This window comes from Sprattus sprattus (assembly GCF_963457725.1).
Source record: "Sprattus sprattus genome assembly, chromosome: 15".
Taxonomy (NCBI): Eukaryota; Metazoa; Chordata; class Actinopteri; order Clupeiformes; family Clupeidae; genus Sprattus; species Sprattus sprattus.
Genome location: NC_137913.1, coordinates 25,753,390 through 25,775,083, shown reverse-complemented (window position 1 = coordinate 25,775,083; position 21,694 = coordinate 25,753,390). Strand labels below are relative to the sequence as shown.

Sequence of the window (21,694 nt, the reverse complement as noted above, 5' to 3'; positions counted from 1 at the left end):
AGGAGACAACGACTGCAGGGCCAACGGCTGCATCAGACTTGAGAAGCACACATGTGCTTCTTACGTCCCCATCCACCTCTATCGGTGATGGTGTCATAGACTCTGGTGAGCCAAACCTTGGACAATTTGAAGTGATACCTGACCCTGATTCTGTTGAGACTATTACAGTGGCGAAGTCCAGCAGTACTCTTCCAACTGCCAGTTCGGGAGGCGGCTCAGAGCACGAGAAGGAAGCATCAGGACAGCCTATCTCCGAGGAGAACAGTGACTCATCGTCTTCTGCCATCAGTCACAATCCAGTGTCATCCACTTCTAAGTCAAGTTCATCCGAAGAACCAGACACTGTCCAGAGTGCTACAACTGATTCCAGTCAGACTGAGGGAGATTCACAGACCATGTCACAACCTGAGAAAGAGGGATCAGCCCCCAGCTCAAGCAGCTCAGAGAGCAGCACAGAGGATGTGATGACCATAGGACAAACAGCTGCCAAAGGGCAAACGACCACCAAGGACACCATGACATCATCTACCGAAGTTAAATTCTTTGAGTTTTCCACCAGCTCACCCTTGCTTTTGACTCCAGACACCAACAACCTGGGGCAGCAGGCAACAGGGGAAGTCGAGCATATGATTTACACCACACCGCCTGGCCAATTCACTGTCAGCCCTCCCAAAGAGAACGAGAACAAACCTGAAAACACAGATGATGATCTGACTCCACCTGATACCACAGTTACCAGTAGAGTTACGGAAACGACAACCCCAATTCCAAGAGACCTGGGGCACACAGATTTTGGCGAGCCACTGGATATTGAAGGTACTGACACCCTTATCACCCTTACATTATATTTCTTAAACAGAGTTGTAGACTTTTATGTATTTGTGTATACTGCAATCACTTATGTATATTTTCTTTCCTCACTGCAGGCGTTCATTCGTGTACTGAGAATCCCTGCTTAAATGGAGGCTCCTGCTGGAGAGTAGGGCATGTCAACACTTGCACCTGTACAGCTGGTTTTGGAGGAGAGCTCTGTGAAATAGGTAAGTTAACACTTGAAAACGTAGGCTTCCATATCTGGATACAAATATGAAAATATGGAGCATTATGTTGTGGAACGTTCAGTTTGTTATTTAATTTTAAATTTGTTTATTTATTTATGTATTTATTACATATATTTTCCAATTGTCTCACCCCCTAGATATTGATGAGTGCCATTCAAATCCTTGCCTCAATGGAGGTACATGTGTGGATGGGCTGAACTCATACACCTGTGTATGCCTACCTAGTTATGCAGGAACGCTGTGTGCAGAAGGTAAGCCTTTTTGTATATGTAATTTTTCCAAGTCGTCCAAGTTGATTATTAGGTTAGGCTACATTCATCCCCACATGAATGAAGTGAGGAATTGAGTATTTAATACAAACATTTATTTACTTTATTCACTAATTAACCACTAATGTATTAGACTAGTGTAGAGTACACTTACTTTAGTGTCTCAAATGGTCATACAATAGGCCCTGAGGAAGTGTTTGTGGTACAGACTGTGTAATCTTAGCTAATTTAATGCCACAGGAGACTATCCGAAGGCAGACCATATGTCACTGTTTTACTCATGATTACTCATGGATATTTGTGGTAGGTGAGTAGCACCACGGCACATAAAAAGTGGAAAGTCAAAGACATTTCCCCTATAATAAGCTCATCATAAGGGGCTATCTGAAACAGTATTTTGGGCTTTGGGCCAGAAACTAAACTTGTCCTCTAGTAAAAATGTTAGGGGAAAGGACAGAGTAAAATGGTGTTGTTAGAAACCTCATCAATAAATATGTGAAAGAACAAAAACATCCCTCTCAAAAAAAGATCATTATAAAACAACCTTTTATATTTGTTTTTTCCCCCTAATTATTCACTTTGGATGTGGACCTCCTTGATAATTTAATATAAGAAATAATTGAGCAGCAAGCAGTTATGGGTGATGAAACACTAGGGGTTACGCAATTGAAAGCAATTACAAGTTACAAATGTGCTTCTGTCACTGCTGTGGTTATGGCGACGTGCTAAAAAGACATACTCTTTGTAAAGAGTGATCTATCCCCAGCTATATGGACCAATCATATCATAATGTTGACATCCCGTATATAAATTCTGGGGAAAAGACGTGTGAAGCATATTGGATAAGGAAGGAAAAGTCACATGTTTTTTATACAACCACTAGAACAGATATGCCATGCTTTTCAAAAATTCACACAACCTGAATGGCACGATGAAGGATATATTACTCATGGAGTCGCAACACCCCTTATAACCTTTCCTGACATTACCTCAGAGGATTTGTTCCACATCACCTGAGGGAGCAGCTAGTGTTTGATTAAGTTCGATCACTGACAACCTCACTGCTGCTATCTGCTGAGAATGCCTCGCAACTGGCCACAGTGTAAACACCTACATGATTGATGACATGATCCTGCTATTACACTTCATCTGAAGTGGGGTTGCCCAATTAAATGCAGCTGTGATTCTCAGACGTTGTGACTCATTCACTTAAGTCTATGCCAAGGCAAGTCTGAGTCTAGTCCTCGCTACACCCACTCTCTTGAAACAGGCTTCAGTTGAATCCCTTTGAAACAACTTATTTAATAACGGTGTAGTTGTTAGTTGTTAACATTGTTGTTTCATAATTTAATACTGCACAAATGTCAGAGAATATCTCATCAGTAACTTCACAAATGTTTCGTGTGTTATGATTGTAAGAGTAGTATGCCGAATGAAATGGATACATCAACCATGTTCCTCTATTATGTTGAGTATGGTTCTACAAAAGAACCTTCAAAAGGACCTTCCAGATCACAATATAACTCAGAAACATCTGCTAAATGAAGCATTCCTCCCTTTATTGAGAAATTAGGGCCACTCTGCTTCTCTGTCTCTTGCCTAATGATCTCCTTTAGCTAAGGGGTGTGCCTCGTAAGGTCAGGATGAAAGAGAGATAACATCAGAAGCCCCAAGCAGCTACCCTTGTTCTAATGGTGAATAGGACTCGTAGTCAGAATATCCAGGCAGAGATATGGATTTCAGAATGTCTTTTAAATGCAATCCTAAAATAATACAATTTCAGTAGTAAAAGGATTAGGTTTAACATGATTCACACCTGTCTAAGGTTTGCAATACAACAGACTTAAATGTGTTTAATCTATCTAGTGAAGATCTGAGATGTCACAACAGAATATATGATTACTAACTTGATGTTTTATGTTAATTTGAATTGTAATGTGCCCTGTCATTTAAGCACACTAGCATTCACGCAGCTTATCTCACTCACTGCCCTTCATCTCTACAGACACAGAAGTGTGTAGCTATGGCTGGCACAAGTTCCAGGGCCACTGCTACAAGTACCTCCCCCACCGTCGCAACTGGGACACGGCCGAGCGGGAGTGTCGTCTGCAGGGGGCCCACCTGGCTAGCATCATCACCCACGAAGAGCAGCAGTTTGTCAACCGTAAGTACTACCTCAATTAAATATTGTATTGTTTCTGCTTATCTGCAGTCTGTATTCATTAATATTCATGTGCGCACGCACACACTGTTTCTCTTTCTTTCTCTCTGTTTCTCTCTTTCTCTCTTTCTCACACACACACACACACACACACACACACACACACACACACACACACACACACACACACACACACACACACACACTCTCTTTCGCTCTCTCTCTCTCACTCTGTCACACACACAAACACACTGTCTCAAATACACACACACACACACACACACACACACACACACACACACACACACACACACACACACACACACACACACACACACACACACACACACACACACACACAAAACGTATCAGAAAGAACAGGCCCTCAGCATGCTTTCTGTAATTACAGTGGTAGTGATTTTGACAGAATCCTCCTCTAACAAAGAGCTTAAGTGCTGCCTCCCACTGATCCAAGAGTTCAGTCAGCAGGGGTTGGCACTTCTCGCTACACTCCACTTACAATTCAGGTGCTGTTAAACAGAACTATGTTAAAGAAATCCTCATCACAGCTGGAAAACGTGTTTATGGAAATCCAACCACATTTAGCTGACTAAAAGCCAAGTTTATATTCTGAGGTTAGCTCTAGATAGCACTAAAATTTTCAATGAACAGGGAGAGAGTGACACAGCGCCTGGGAACCTGTGAACACAAAAATGGTCTCTTGTTTCCCAGTGTGGATGACCGAATAAGGAAGTCTTAAAACTCTTACAACAATGTTTCATTTTGTAATCCCAGGCCTTGGACATGACTACCAGTGGATCGGTCTCAATGATAAGATGTTCCAGAATGACTTCCGCTGGACAGACGGACAAACTGTGGTAAGTTGATTGCAGAATGATTGGCATGAGGAATATTTGTAGGTATTGGTTTAGTCATTACATAGTGGCTTTCTGATAAATGGTTGTGTGGTGTCCATAGTTACTGCTGCTTGTAGTTTCAATATTAAAATAGATAGATGAGATGCAGGAAGTGAGCGTTTTGGGGATTTATCGTGACTTGTCAGTTGACAGGAGAAGCTAATTGTTGCGTTGGTGCAGAAAAGGCGTTCAAAAGATTATGCAGTGGTAGGTGAGGGGATAGGGATGGAAGAGCATGGCCTGGGGGTGAAGGATAGAAGCTGTGTTTGTCTGCTGAGGTCTTCTCAGAGAAATGATCAGCATGAAGGCAACAGTGAGGTGAGAGAGAGAAAGGGGGGAGGGAGACAGAGAGTGAAATAGGGGGAGAGAGAGAGAGAGCTGACGGGTATAGACAGGTTCTTGTTCCTATTCAGGAAGCGTTTGAGAGCCGTTTACACAGATGAGAGGAACACAGATGAGAGGAACCAGTGACAGACACAGGCGTGAGAGCCTCGAAGGCAGAGCACTGCATGTGTGTTTGTGTGTGTGTGTCTGTGTTTGTGTGTGTGTGTGAAAGAGAGACTTTTTGTAATGTCTGTATACCCGAAGTGATTGTGGTAAGAATTCATGGTGAATGCATCGGTATTGTAGAGACAAATATCAAACAGGTTTTGTATGCTTAGGGGATGTGTTGGATCTGGGTGGGGTAAGGGGGCACACTGCTTTGAAAGCTGTGGTGGCAGCCAGGGGAGCCACTGAAAGATGGCGGCCATGATGGAAAGAAGGTCACATTCCTCTCAACTCAGCTGACAGTCTCTAAACACAGATGGCAACTTTGTCACAGTAACTGCATTGCATTGAGAGTATGGGAGAAGCAGATGCTACAAATTATGCAATTTGTGTCTTCTGTGCGTGGTTCAGCGTGCATTGCTTACTAGCTAACAAGTGTCTAGCAGCCACCTTATGAATGGATTTATTAAAGAGCTTTGTCCTGTTTGTAAGAGTGGAGATGTCAAGGTTTGATGCTGCGGCTATGATGTTTGTGTGGGTGGTGCAGTCTGAATATACAAAAGGCATGAGAATGCTAGTGTGTCTTTCTGCAACCATTTTGAAACACGTGAGTGTTTAAGAGAAATATTTACTTTGTCCAGCTAAGGGACACTGAGTTTAACAAATCTATTCGCCTCTCTTATTCATCCCCTTTTGCAGTAGACTTTCTTTTTCACTGGACAGGCGATGTGTCAGAATGTGTCACCATTCCTAGGTGGTGAGGTGATAAAGGACAGTGTGGCAGGAGTGGTAGTGCTATTGGCTGGGTTTATAGACCGTTATGGCTGTTCAAGCTCCCTTTTCAGTGAGACAGGATCAAAAAGGGTTTTGAGACCCTTAGGCTGTAAGGTCCAGGGGCAGATTGGGCTGGGGAACAAATAGACAGGGGCCATCATGAAATAGTCCCTCAAAGATCGACCTTTAAGAGAGAGGTCAGTGTAGAGGAGCTAAATTAACATTTACTATGGGCCACATCCAGTAACTTTGGCCAGCAGGAAGACACCCTCCAGGGCTTATACAAATGAATACTGCTGATATTGGATCACATTAGATCTCTGCCCTGCCCTTTACATATTGTGCAACGGAAGCAGTATTTTTGATGAGTTAGGAAAAGGTGAGGTATATTCACTTTGGCTTTAATTAAATTATCTTATTAAACTTCACTGAGGAGTTCATGACTCTACGTGTATCCTGTATATAGAGCTTAATTATTTAATGTTTTGGCATAGACATAGAATAAGTCAATATGTTTTCATATATGAACATTCTAGAATCGTATTAGATAGATTGGATTAGATATTTGTTTTCTCTGCGCTGTGGTTCCCCTTGAGAGTTCTCTCCCAAGTAAGCAGGGAACTAGCTCTACCATGTGGACTTATGCTGTATTGCACTGTATTTGTAGGTCAGCAATACAATTGTAGAAAACATAATATTTGATTTTTCGCTTGATTTAGTCTGATATTACCCCAGAATATATATGTGAGATGAAAATATTTCTATGATAAAAAAAAACTGACCTTATAAGCATGTTGTGTCTATGCTTTTTTACATACCACCATTCATCCTCTTTTTATTGTTTGTGACATGGGCAGGAAATCTCTTTTTTTAAGTGACTGTTTATTTTCTCCTGTAGCAATATGAGAACTGGAGGCCCAGCCAGCCCGACAGTTTCTTCTCCTCCGGTGAGGACTGTGTAGTCATGATATGGCACGAGGATGGACAGTGGAATGACGTTCCCTGCAACTACCATCTGACTTTCACCTGCAAGAAGGGAACAGGTGAGTGCTGATGATGAAAATGAAAGATGACATTTTTTGATGTATCGGTCTTATTTTCTTTCTCCTCTGGACTGCATTTTCAGCCTTTAGAACTCAAAGATTTGGGTAAATGTGCCTTCAACTATTTTTGTTCTGCGTTTGTCTATGATGCTTGACTCTTCCCTTAACCAAGATGTCTATTTGTCTGTTGACAGTGTCCTGTAACCAGCCTCCATTAGTAGTGAATGCACATACCTTCGGGCGACCAAGGCCGCGCTATGAGATCAACTCCCTGATAAGGTACCAGTGCAACAACGGCTTCATCCAGAGGCACTTGCCCACCATCAGGTGCCGAGGGGATGGATTGTGGGACCAACCCAAAATCTCCTGCATGAATCGTAAGTCTATAATGACCCTTATTCTGCTGACCGTTAGATTTCACGGTCATGCTCACTGAACTTGAAAGGGGAGCTATTAGTTCTCCCGTAGTTGTTTTGGCACTTAATAAATACTCTTAGAAACAGTGATTTGAGGTACAGTAGTGATAAGTGATTGCATAAGAATTCACCCCTTTAAATAGACTGACCTAATTCAACAGAGGTCCAGCCAATTGGTGCTAGAAGTCTCACAATTAGTGAAATGGGGTAGCCTGGATACCAGCCTGAACTCCGCCCACAAAATTTTTGGTCTGGGAGATTCAGTCTGGAATCGAGTTAGTTGGGAGAGATTTAACGTTTCAAAAAGGTTGAAACGCAATCTAAACCAATCAAATTGTAAGGGCGGGCTTTATACGTTGATGGACAGATATAGATAGAAGATACCGGAATATACATCGAACAAAGATGGCGCCGTCTCGGGAGCTTAGTGGGACATATTTTATATGATTTAAGCTATCTACACGACTTTTTTATGTCTACATTGACTCGGTTAGTTGTGTATACGCAAAACGAGTGTTGCCGAGGATTTTAGGTCCTAACTAAAGCACTCTAGACCATTATTGATCGGTTATGCTAACGCGTTGGCCAAAAAAATCATCGAAACTAATGGTAGCTTCTAGCCTTGAGTGCTAATTAAGTAACGTGAGCAGGCATATCTCAGCAGATATTGACAGCGCATTCATTTTGAAAGAGGAACAGAGAAACGCGATCAAGGCATTTGTCGATTGAAAAGATGTTTTTGCCGTCCTTCCTACGGGAGCAGGTAAAAGTTTAATCTGTCAGATGGTAATACTACGTTGCGCTGATTGGTTCTAGGTATCCAATTCAGCGAAGAGGAATTTTCTTTCCTGGTTCGTTGAAACACGCCCCATAATCACAGCCCAATTGTCCGGTCTCAGACTCATATTCTGACTAGAATTATGAGTATGACATCGTCAGGCTAGAAATGGGGATCAGTGTGCAGTGAATGTGTCTCAAGTGATTGTAGTATAATGACACCTGTGTCTGGAAGGTTCATTCACTGGTCAGTATTCAGTAATCAGTATTCCTGGCTATTGTTACACCATGAAGACCAAAGATCACTCCAAGCAACTCAGAGAAAAGGTTATTAAAAAGTATAAGTCATGGGGAGGATACAAAAAAGGCACTAAACATCCCCTGGAATCCCCTGTTAAATCCATCATCAAGAAATGGATGGATTATACCACATGTGTAAATCTGCCTAGATCAGGCCGTCCTCACAAACTGAGTTACCCTGCAAGAAGGAGACTAGTAAGAGAGGCCACTAATAGACCTATGACTACTCTGAAGAGTTTCAAGCTTCAGCAGCTGAGATTGGAGAAACTCTGCATACAACAACTGTTGCCCGGGTTATTCACCAATCAAAGCTTTATGGAACAAAGCCACTGTTGAAAAAATCTATCAACTACAGTTCCCCAAAAGGCATGTGGGAGTCTCCATGGTCAAGTGGTAGAAGGTTCTGTGGTCTGATGAGACCAAAGTGGAGCATTTTTTCAGCAGTGGCTCTCTTCCATGATGCTTTGATTGGTGAATTAGGTCAGTCTATTTAAAGGGGATGAATACTTTTGCAATCACTTATTTTCATTACATATTTTTTTTAATTTAATTGACATAACTGTGTATACATCTGTTTTCACTTTGACATTAAAGAGGGCTTTTTTGTGATAATTGTTTGTCCAAAAAGCCAACTAATATTGACCATGACTGATTTATTACAGCAATAAAAGGGTAAAACATCCAAGGGGGTGAATACTTATGCAAGGCACTGTATATATATATACATATAAATCAAACAATAAATTATAGTAATCAATACCTGTGTATTCTCTTGCAGCATCAGTCTACCAGAGGACATACCTCAGGAGATATCATACCTTCAGCATGTACAACAACCATCGAAAGAGGTCTGAGGAATCGGCTCGACAGCGCCGCCACAGTGGCGGCAGAAGGAACAGGACCAGGACCAGGACCATGAAATAGCTACTGTGGTTGCTTAGTCCCGACAGCAGAGGCCTCCAAGTACCTTTTCTTCACAACACATGATGGATGCTCATGTGGATGAGGAAAATAATATAAAAATTATAGAGGAGGATAAAAAGGCAATGACAAGATATTCATTTTTGAATCGAGGAATACATTCATATGCCTTTTGCAGTATTTTTAACAAAGAGATACTATTTTTCTAAAAGCAACAAGGACTTTTCAAGTACCTGTTTTCCTTTAACATATATATGTGTATATGAAAATATACATTTTTATCATTTTAAATGTACCCCAATGAGGCAAACTTTCAGGTGTTTGTCAAGACAAGTTTCAAAGACTACGAGAAGCCCGCCACCCTGTTGGTAGTGTCACGACTATGCAAATGTAAGATTGCAATACTTTACCATATATTTAAAAAGTTTAAGGATTTGTACAGAGGCTTCCAATCCAGTCAAATGTTCAAAGTGTTCTTCAAGTGTTCTGGAAAGAAGAGAAAGAAGAATGCTGCCTGCTGCATTGCTTCAGCAGAAAGACTATTGCTTGGCTTCTGTACACGACGGAATGCAGTACATCAAACACACACAGTCTTGTGGGATTTACTGAACCCCTGTGTAAGAGCTGTGATAAATCCTTCAAAAGCCTTTGTCGTGCCTTCTCCATAACTCACCAAGAACATCTGAAGCCAGAGAAAGACTGTACTATGCAATACTGAAAACTGTCACAAGATGGCTCATTCCAAGGGATGGCACTCTCCTTAATTTCTAAGGGAGCAAATGCAACAAATAGGAACTAATGTTTTTGTATACAGCAGAATGTTAGAAATATCAAGGAAGGGTGAAGAATATGCTTTGCCAGAGCTGTTTGTCCACCAAAGTGCCTTTGCAATAGACGTTATCCAAAGAGGTAAAAACGATGAGCTTTTATGTATGGTTTCCATTTTCCTTGTTAGTTTTTCTTTTTTAATCCGCTCAAATAGACTCACGTTAATAGACTCACAGTCACATTATTCAGGACAAATTATATCCTGTCAGCAGATTAATCAAGTCTAACTGTTTTCTAAGGACACTGTGTACTTAAAGAGATTGTACTTTGTGGGACACTCAATAAGAAGGAAGACCTGAACGGAGGCATTTTAAAGAGAGATGAAAGTAATTATTCTCCAAACTGCTGTTTTTCTCTTTGTTGTCTCCTTCTCTACCCTGAAGAGACTGTTTTCTGGCTTTGCTTCATTCGCCATGCAGTCACACAAATCAAAACATTGATGCAATGGGTAGTTTGGGGCATAGACTTTGCATTAGTGTTATGGCAATGATGTATTCAGTTCTGATAGAAAAAAAGACAAACATTACCCCTAGTGTTGATCAATGGTCCAAACGGACAGAATCAATAAAGAATTAAAACATGGCTTCACAAAAAAATAATAATAATTGTGTTGCTCAGTGTAATGACAGTCAGCCATCTCCCCCCAAACAGATTTAGTTTGAATTGTGTTGTGCTTATCGAGAGAAGGTGAGCGTTTATTTTTGTGTTTAGTCTTGGATTGTCAGATGTGTTTTATCTATAAAGTGCACATAACATCATTTCATATTTATAGCGTAACTTGTTTATTATGTAATGTGAATGTTTTGGGAAGTCATTTAAGAAAGTCATTTTTCCACGCAGTTTGTCATCAAAGAAACATTCTATTCGTCCTCTTGTTTTGTCTCTGTCATTATGTGCTGTATAACTGAGTCTCAAGCTACTCAGATTTTATTTTGTGTTTCAGTTTTGTTTTGGAGTCATGCACTGATAAACAATTTAACGTTATTCCAATGTGTTCGCTCGTTTCTTTAGCAACACAGTGTTGAATCGGTCCCGATGAGTGAGAGGGGCCAGTTCTTTTAGAATCAATGTCAAACAAATTACGCATTTGAGTAATCTTGACAGCCGTTTCATGCAACTGAAAGGTCTTAGACGAATGGAAAAAATGTGTCATTTAATAACCATAAACAAAAACACATGATCCGCCATATCCGATTGTAAACCGTTTTAGATCACAGCTTTAGGGCCGCTTTGATTGGAAGGACCTGAGATCAGTTCAATTTTTAAACAGAGTGAAATCAGTTGGACAGAGGTGCTAAAGACAGACACTTGCAATTAGCTGTAGTCATTTGTAATTTGTATGCATGATCTCAGGAGGTTTCTGGTTTTCGAAGGGGATTTTTCAGTGAGGACCACATCCACTGAGCAGGATGTGGTGAATGGCATCACAGTACATTCAGCAGATGGTGTGAATTCACAGGGAGTTGTTGGCAAAGCAACCCACCCTGCAACATATGCACCGCATAGGCACTCGATGCAATACAATCGCTGGCCAGTGTCCAGAATGAACATAGCCTTTGTATCTCTTGGCACTGTGCCACGGATGTGAAATCTGCTCATGACGAATTGAAGAGATGTATGTTGGCACAATCCATGACGATCTCTTTTTTTTGTTTTTGCCAAAAGTTCCTAAAACCTTCATGATGGACACGACATCTGTTGAGTGGTGTCATATTTCAATTTTTTTTCCTTATTATTTAGTATATTGGATGTATCTGAGCATGTGGGAACTCTATGGACACAGCATGTTATAGACTGTGGGAACTCAATTAGCTACACAGATTGTTAAGGCTCTTTATCATCAGGAAACAGGATGCTGGAAGCAATATGTGCTTCAGTCAAAAATGGTAGTTGAAACTCTGCATGGCTTGACATGCAATGACAATCATTACATTAATGGCAAATCATTTAATTAATTTTAAATCATTCAAATTTGTTTCCAGTCCTAACAGTTTTTTTTTTTTTTTTATTAAATGTTAGAATCATAAACTACATGTGCGGAATGGGAACACTTGCCAGGGCATTGTCTGAACAAAACAATACCTTCATTTAAGCCTTAGAAGAACAAAAGACTCATTCTTTGTTGATAGCATGAGTGCTAGAACCAGCAGGTTCACTGGCTACCATACAAAATGATGATGCAAGCCAATTAACACATTGTGAAAAGACATGCTGGTGATTAAGCATTGCCCAAATTACTAATGGGCTAATAATCACACATTTAATTCTGCGTCATCCTCACAAAGCCAAGAAATCATCACCAGGCAAAACACCTCCCTTAATTCTCCATGAGAACTACCCCAGACCACTAATAACTGTGTAAAATGGGCAAAGAGTCAGGGGACACTCATCAAATCAGTGAATAAGTCGAGTATGGAGTCTGGACCAAAACGCAAAGGGGCTCGCCCTTCGGATGGGTGTTGCCTGCTCACCCACACCCACAAATAATGATCTGTGTTTTGGCCTGGCCTCAAACCCCATTTGAGTACGCAACAATACCGATGAAGAAGACAGCAACCTTCAGAAGCCTCTCCTCGAACTGTGCAATGCTAGAACTGAGAAGGCCCTGGTCATGGAAAAGAAGTTGAAAAACGTATACGCGCTCAAGACATGATTAGCTGAATGACTAAATTATCTAGTGTTGCACCGAATGGATGGACTCGCTTATGTGATACCAAGTGGCCATTTGTAGTATGTCATACTGGTACACATACCCTGAATAATCCCCATACAAAAATTATGGAGAATTACAGAGCCGCTTGATTGCAATGATGTAATTTCTAAGGTGCAGAGAAAAGATGATTCCCCTCAACACACACATACTGTACACACTTCTACTTCTATTTGCTTCTTATGAATGCTTTTGCTTACATTTCACTGGGCTTTAAACATTATGTTTTGCCATGCCTTCAGAAGAATTGCATGACTGTAAGTTTAGAAGCACCAGTTGTAAATAGATCTAAAACCCAGTGTATGATTCTGTATGAGCGGGAGAAGAAACATGCCAGTCACGCTGTTTTAGTGCATAGAAACACCTTAAATCATGGTTGGGGTATTGGCCCTTACCTGAACTCTAAATGTCCTATACAGTATTACGCTCCTGACAGCTGTCCCAAATGTGCCATTATAAATTGAATGACAATAATTCTCTTATTTTGATCCACCTCGTCCAGATGAAGGGTTTTACCACCCCGACAGCTTAAGACATTTAAGACAGGCTTTTCACATCATGACCTTTTTTTGAATCATGCTGGGATGAAATGATCATGAAATTCAGAATCTCCTATCCAAAAACAAGAGAATAATAATCATTCTTGTAATTCTTTAGTCTTAGTTACACTTGTGGAAGTACTGAGTCAAAGTCATGCCTTTCTCCCAACAGCAGTGTTAGCACTTCTTCCTGCTTCCCTCTGGTACAACAGCCCGAGCACCAGCTGCCTGAGAGCAAATAGAGTAGAAAAATAAGCCCTGACCACGGTTCAAGACTCCCTCTGCACACACAGACCTCCACAACCCTCTTGAAAGCCATGCATCTTTTGTTGGCTATTGACCCTGGCTTGATTTGCTTCTCCAAGGTCCTGGAGCCCCTGACATATTTTCCACATTAAGGGACCTGGGTTCTCACTTTACCAGCGCAGGCTCTGTGTCCACTGTTCACGGGCAAGCGGTTTACAAGAGGATTATGTAACACGCTGTTAAGGCCTGCCACATGAAAGGTGTGCGCGATGCACAGGCTAGTCTGATGACTTAAACATGTCAACATACGAACAGATGTGTGCACTGTTACACACATACACTCACACACACATACACACAAACACACACAACCCTAACCCTAACCCTAACCCTAACACACATACACACACACACACACACACACACACACACACACACACACACACACACACACACACACATACACACACACATGTACACAGGAAAACACACAAGCTTGTGCTTCCTCACATGTACACAAACACACACACACTTACACTTATTCTCCAAAAAATAAGCTTCATAAAATGTTGACATTTTATTTGACTGTAACTCTCTTTGTGTAGTTGTTGGCACTCACCACATCACCCCATCTCGTGAAACCCTCTATTTAACATTTTTCTACTGCCTCAGTTTCTACTCCTTTACTTAACCCACTAACAGTGCAGTGTCAGTGAGGGCATTGCATGCTAATTATAAGATGCTGTTACGGCAGGTGTTTCCTCTTACTACAACTGGATTGCAAAAGCATTGGAAAGCAGTTTGTTCCAATGGCAAGACTTAACACCCCATCTTGCACTTAACATATAGGAATAGTCTTCTTCTGCTCAAGTCAGTTAAAAACTGGTCTGCTTATGAGACTATTCCCATGATTTCTCATGCCATTCAGCAACCACCCATTGTCCTCAGTGCTATAATATGCATTTAAATTGCATTACACTAAACAGAACATTGTGCGGAAGAGGCCAAGTCCAGGTTTGCTAATTTTACAAGCCAGAGCTGCAAAAGCTGGACAACAATTCTGTACATTCTGGGTGCTGCATTGTTGGATTTGCTTTTTGGCTACGGACTGTTAAGTAATTAGAAAGTGTGGTTTGAGGAGTGCTGCAGGGGAAGGGTCCTGGTTCTTTAAAACTGTGTAGACTTTGAATGCTTCAAATCAGATGTGGATTGATTTTGTCCACATTCTCCTAAACTTCTTTATTCTGGAACATGGAATTACCAGTCTGCATCGCAGTCAAACCACCCGTGCACAATAATGCTGACATGTATCAGGCCCCTGTACCAGCTGGCATGGCCTCTATCCCACACCCAGTCCAACAGTGAAGGACTTAAACTTTCTGCTCACTAAGCACTTGGAGCATAGCTTCAGGATGGGTCTAGCCACAGAGGAAAGCCAGTCCTCATGTGAGATGGAGGGGGAGTATAAAGAAAGTTTCATAACTCAAGTCAAATTTAAGGGTTTTATTTTCCGTTCGGAACTGGAAACAAGGAAACATATTTCGGACTGCATTTTGAGTATTTTGTGCACATAAAAAAACATTTGAAATGTATTTATGGGCAAACATCCTTGTGGCATTACAACTGAAATGGACAGTACAAATACAGTGTTTTCATGGCAAAGTCAAACCAAGCAATCACACATCATGTGGGGTCTACAACAAGGGGAATTTGAATCTAATGTATTTTATACTATGTGTCTGACCAGATCTACTACTACATTTAGTGGTAATAGCTGAGGTTATTATAACAACACAGGATGGCTTTATTATTATTCAAATATGTATAATTTAGTCACATGTTTTGTAAAGATGCAAACCCAACTGCTGTGTCTTTACAACAGTTGCTAGTGGCAACAAGACAACACTGTAAGTCCAAAAGTATGATTATTTGATCTTTAACATATCACTGATAAAAAGAAATATCTCAGAAATGTTGATTCATTCCCTGTTATGTCTCATGCCTCAGTCAGACTCTGCGTTTTTGTTTTTCTTTAAATCTCTTGTTGTAAACTTTAGATTGATAAAAAGCCATCTTGAAGTGTCAAACATCATTCTGTGCTGGAGCCTCTCTGGGACTCCAACAAACACTTTGCAAAAAAGCTCTGTGTAAACTACTGAGAGTCTCCTACAACTGGGGTATGAGCTAATGACAGATATGGTGCTAGCAACAACAAGGTTTAACCCAAAAGTCTTCAAGCACTGTTACCCTTAAACAACTAGGTCTTGGGTAGACTTCAACTGGCTACCAAGTGCATAGTAAGCTCTTTTACTATGTTTGTCATGGTCAAATAGCTGACAAATATTTGCAAAATATGTGTCCATTTGTCTTTTTTGGAATTCCTTTCTTCCTGTCTTGGTAGCAAGTGTCCAGTGTTGATACAGCTGCAATTGTTTTTCTTTACACACATTAGTTTCATACCATGGATATGACTTTACATGCCAGATATGAGACATTTTGATTCATGGCAGCTGTGAAGGTTATGAAGGCCAAATGCTAACTATTGCCTGGACAGAGTTTTAGCTCAGGGTTAGTTTGCAGAATAGCAAATTATGGCTCTAGACAAACAATTTGACCACTTAATTTGGGGCGTCCATGTTGGACATTTATGAGGAATCCTACCATAAATCTAGGTCTGAGGATATGTAAAAATGTAATTACACAAAACAAAACAACGTCACAATCAAAGAACACAAGAAAAGAAAAAAGGAAAGAATAAAAAAGATGGAAAGTTTTCTAAACATCATTAGCTGGAGGGAAAGTTACAATGGCATAAAAAGATACTTGGTAACTATGATTATCCATAAAAGATGGAAAAACAACTACTTATCAAAGACATAGGCAGTCTGACACATACAGTACATTCATTTTATACTTCAAACAGATAAATCAAACACATGATCACAGTTTATAATTTTTAAAAGTACACTGAAAGGCTGTCAAAGAAAAATGGACAAGGAATGTGAGTGGCAAAGAAGGAAAATAACAGTTATAGACCAGACAAAAAAAAAGGCAATTTGGAATCTAACAGTGGCTTTTTAAATTTCAAAGACATAAAATGTGCTTCAATGAACTACTCTGACACATTCACAGAAAATAATCATAGCTAGCCGGATCTCATTGAACCATCATTCTATCAGTTGCATAGTTGTACAAAACTTCCAAATAAAATAAAAAAAAATGTGAAAGGTTATCAATATTTCATGAACTTTCATAACTTTGATGCAGTTTACAAATAACAAATGTGTGGAATGTAACATTATAGAAAGTATCTTTTACAGTATCTGAGATTTATTCTCAGTTTTTATATATAATATAAAGGTTATCACAGTTTTGGTGGAGTAATGCTAGTTCATGCTAATAGTCCATTGTGTACTTAAACGTGTGTTTGTTGCTTCTATTTGCTTCTATCTCTTTGGTTGTCATGTTCGAACACGAAAGATCTGAGTTACCAATTCTCACTGGGCTTTGTAGCAGTAAACGCCATAGAGCTTTTGCTTCTTGTCAGGGAATCCGACCATGCGCACGGCAGCCTCGTCTGGGCTGCAGTTCTTCCTGGGGTTGGAAATGGGGTAGCGTACGCTGCCGTCGGCCAGCCAGCCTGCGTCGCAGCGGTCGTAGCCCTGCAGCTTCCAAGCAGAATACATGTGGCCCACCTTGGCGATCTCAGCACCATCCTCCTGGCAGGCTTGAATGGCCTCGGTGTAGGTCAGCAGGTTGGGCTGGACCAACCAGTAGAAACGCCCTGATGATTTGAAGGAAATAAATGTAATGAGTTGAAGCAGCTACCCTTAGTCCAGAGACTAAGACTGTTACACCAGTTTACACCAGTTGTGAATGTGATTTGTGAATGAATAACCATTATCACTTCTATCCGTGTTTGGACACCACCACTACCTGCAGGAACTGAACTAAACACTGATCCCATAATTCTTTTGCTAGCTATCTGCAGGAAGCCCACTGGCCGTCAGTGGGCAGGATGCCATCAGGTATGTTGACACTCTACAGCATCACCAAGCTTATGTGCTGATATTTCATGAACCACTTTTGTAGCTTTTTGTCTGTAGCACATGCATAAGAGTTCCAGACATTTCTACAACACTAAACTAAATAAAAGAATTGAGAGAGTGGTATCCTTTTAGGTGACATGAAGGTTTGTGCTACCTGTTAGGGTGCCAGTGAAACAGAAAACATCGAAGCGACTGTGGAACTTGTCGCGTCTGCCGTAATTCCTGAGACCAGCATTGGAATTGGTGCCACCGCAGGGCCCCCTGGGCTTGTTGATGGGGTACTGCACGGATCCGTCGTTCAGCCAGCCAGCGTTGCACCAGTCCAGGCCCGCCTGCCAGGCGTCGTACAGCTGCTCGAAGGAGGCCACCACAGCATCCTGGTCCATGCAGGCTTTCTCTGCATCGTGGAAGTTCAGGTTGTAGCGACCAAGCCGTGGGGAGTACGGGAACACGATCCCTGCTAAAAAAAAAGATCGGGATTCTTTCCCAGAAGAACTGAAGCATAAACACCTTTTGACTGTGAAGTGAGGTCTATGCTACCCCACAGCCATACTGTGTGACTTAACTGTGTGACTGCAAGAAGGCAAGTGAACACTTTGTGCCAAATATATTCAAAATATATTCAGTACTGGCCCTGCCAAAGGACTGTCAAACCAATGAATACTCTTACTCTTTATCTATTCCTTAAACTGTCTTGTGTATATGCGGTCTAGTCTCAAGGGTAAGATTTGTTTGGAGATGGGGCAAAATTTAGCATTTATTTTATTGTGAAAATTGGCTGCAGACCATTTCAGCTACTTCAGAACATTTGCCTTCTCCACAGCGAGAAACACAAGGACTTGATTCAGTTACACCAACCAAATCACTACCAGCTTCAGAGCTTTCCATTGTGCTGGGGAAATTATCACATGTTAATAATGGCTAGTTGTGCTGGGCAGCTTTCATTATGCCCAGCAATCAAAATTCTCCCTGTTATGGACTCCTTTTGGAAGCCTGGAGCCAAGGCAGCAAGGGCGGTCTTGGCCCAGATGGGAATAAAAACCACAAACTATTACAGCATGCTTTTCTAATAATAATTAGTTTTTGTTATTTTATAAAAAGAAAGGACCTACGCCTATTTCATAGTTTTGTAAGAATGGATGGGTAAGGGGGGAGTAGAGTACAGTATACTGGCATTTGATGTGGGGTTTCTGTTCTTCTTAACTCAATCTGCTTCTGCTTTATTGTTATTTAACAGGCCTCTGATGTCAATTAAATTGAGCCATCATAAAAGATGTGAAAGAAAGATGTGCTTTGGTCTGTTGAAATTTGAGCAAACAAACAAACAAACAACAAAAACCAAGTAATCTCATAAAAGGATACACTTTAAAAAGTGGTATGCCATGCTGGCAACAGTTCTGTTGCGTGATGGTCAAATGTTCCAAATTGAATGCTCTTTTGGCCATTGTTCGTGTTTAACAAAAAGACTGCATGATTTTTGTTAGATTGCCTTTTAAACATTATATTATGGGAAGAATAGATCGAAGGTCCACTTACCCTTGTCCTGGAATTCCACGGTCACCTCCACGATGTTGTCGTCCATGCCATCAATGACCTCGCACTTATACTTCCCGTAGTCGTCCAGGCCCACGTCGGTGATGATAAGGGTGGCGTCGTTGTCGTCAGCCTCCTGCAGAAATGCGCGGCCCTGGAAACCCCCATAAGCCTTCTTGTGGAAGCCCATGGACACGAACACGTCATTCTCCTGTGCGAGGTCGGGGCTGTACTTGGTCCACTTCACCCTCATGCCCGAGGTGCCGAAGTTGAAGCTGGAAGTGCGGTGCAGACGGCAGGGCAGAGTGAGGTTGCCTCCCCGGGTTGCAACAATGCTAGGGGGCTCGGTGATGACCGTGAGCTCCGGAACAGTGTCTAGAACAAAACAGACAGCCCTTTGTTCAGAGTAGGAAGTTAAACGTAATTTAGAGATCTTATCCTCCAGTGGTTTCTAAGGCTAATTTCTCAAAAGAAACCAAAAAAAACACACAGTATGGAGCGCACTGGCAGAATAGATGTCTCTAGTCTTTCATTCAAAAGAGGCAGAACAAAAGAGGCATTGTGCAGAGACTGATGCAAGCCATATAAATCCCATCGTAAGGCGGCCAGACCAGCCAAATCTTCAGATCTAGATCCACGAACAAGAACGGCTAAATGCTGCAGTCCCCCATATGCATATTATTGGAAAGCTGTTGGAAATTATAACGTCTGGAAGTGGTTAAAGCCCCATTATTATCTCAGAGGAGGTTCTCCTTGTTACCTGTGAGAAAGTGCTGGAGGCCCGGGCATTTGCGTCATTTTTCTTTTTTTCAGAGAAAACTTTGATAGAGAGAAACATGGGTTGACCCTTAGCGGAAAACACCCCTGTCATCAAAGGACCCTGCTCACTCCCTACGAGGCAATACACTCCCCCAACTCCCTATGCCCCAACCCTGGCCAACTCTCTTTACTGTGAGCCTTGTCATATCACATACAACCAGCCCGTCTTCTTAATGTAAAACTTCTACCTCAGTTTAAGGATTAACTGTTTTAAACTAGGATTAACATTTCAACTTTCATTGTTTTTTTATTCTGTTTTGACTTAAACATGACATTGGCTTGTTGCCTATCCTGGAGACAAAGGATCCTTTTCAGTTAAGAAAATATCTAGGTTTATGTGTAGGAATTTCCCTGGTGTCAGGATAGCAAGCCGATCATGTTATATTTTATGGGCATTCAAATAATTATTCCTTAAGCAGTTTTGCCGCACTGTTGCTTTTACGTGATGTCTGGGGTCTCAGAGATTTCATTGCTTCATATATTTTCTAGAACCAGCCAAAGGCTTAATGTCAAAGCCAGTTCAGTAACACAGTCATCATTATGGTCTGATGTCAAATCAGTTTAATTTGTCCCAGTTTGTTTCACAGTAGACAATTATCTACATAGATTGTGGGATTTTTTTAGGGAATTGAACAGCATTCAGTATTGGGGTAATTGCTGAACAATTATTTGCTAACTTCTGGAAAAGAAAACCTTGCATTTATCTTTTCCTTTGGAGACAGCACTGAGCCGCCTGTTATGTAAGAACCTGTCATCTTTAGGTTATGATGACTCAGATGATTTCCCTTATGCAGCACAAGTCATCTTTCTCAGACTCTACTCTCTCTGTCTCCCTATTACTCTCTATTTCTACGTCGCTCACTCTTTGTATTTCACCTTTTCCTCCTCTGTCTGTCTCTCTCTTTTTTTCTCCCTCTCCCTCCGTGTCCTTGACTCCCTACCCCCTTCTTTTGCATTGCCTTTGCTCTGCATCTGTCCACCGTGTTCACAGAGGGTCCTCAGCGTGGTCAGATGGTGCATAACCGCAGGCTTGCTGGGCCACACCAAAGCAGCGACTAGCAAGACGTTCAGCTGGCTCTTCCACTTGGGAAAACCTTTCCCACATGTTGCAGCGGATACGGGAATCACTACCAGGCCTTCCAGGTTTTACGCCTTCCGCCCCAATCACCACCCCTGTTAGCCCCCTCCTAACCTCCTTCTTATCCTCTGAGCCCCACGGTCCCCAACCCACTTTCCAGATTTTCCTCAAAAGAACACAGACAGCAGTGGATGCAAAGTGGCTCTCTCCGTACTTCTGCCCTGCTGAGTCTCTTAATGAACAGCCCTTTGGCATTCCTCAGCACATGTAGCTCAGACACACAAGCAAATGTACACACACACATATGCACACACACACACACACATATGCACACACACACACACACACACACACACACACACACACACACACACACACACACACACACACACACACACACACACACACACACACACACACACACACACACACACAAAGAGCATCCAGTATTAAAGTCTTGTACGTCAAGGCTGTTCACGAGACAGTGAAACCCCACTACTCTTTGTAGTAATTAAAAACAATGGAGCCTTGAACCGAAAGAAGCCCTTCATTTATAGCCAAGCCCCGGATCAGATTCCCCCACTCCGCCCCTCCACCCTTCTCCCAGGCCGCTTGCATCATCGGCACATGAGTCACCTTGTCTCATGGCCCAATAAACACTGGGTCTGGAAGACGGCGCGCTGAGGTGGCGATGGATAAGGCTGCAGCGTTATGACATAATCTCCTGTCAAAGGGAGCATTCACACAGCGTGTGTGGGTAAGGG

At 41.6% G+C, this 21,694-nt stretch overlaps 1 protein-coding gene across 3 annotated transcripts in view; it reads right to left on the bottom strand.

Annotated features, from left to right (window-relative positions):
• Positions 1 to 14,957: 14,957 nt before the first annotated feature.
• hapln1a (hyaluronan and proteoglycan link protein 1a) overlaps positions 14,958 to 21,694 on the bottom strand; it is a 38,390-nt gene continuing 31,653 nt past the window's right edge. For 2 of the 3 annotated variants that reach the window (XM_080852904.1, XM_080852903.1), the window contains 3 exons: positions 19,037 to 19,408; positions 17,655 to 17,960; positions 14,958 to 17,235 (listed from right to left, as the gene is read on the bottom strand). In XM_080852904.1, coding sequence (XP_080709030.1) covers positions 16,949 to 17,235; positions 17,655 to 17,960; positions 19,037 to 19,408 — 965 coding nt within the window. In that variant the 3' untranslated portion in view covers positions 14,958 to 16,948. The remainder of the gene's footprint in view (positions 17,236 to 17,654; positions 17,961 to 19,036; positions 19,409 to 21,694) is intronic. The other variant, XM_080852905.1, reaches the window with a different exon arrangement.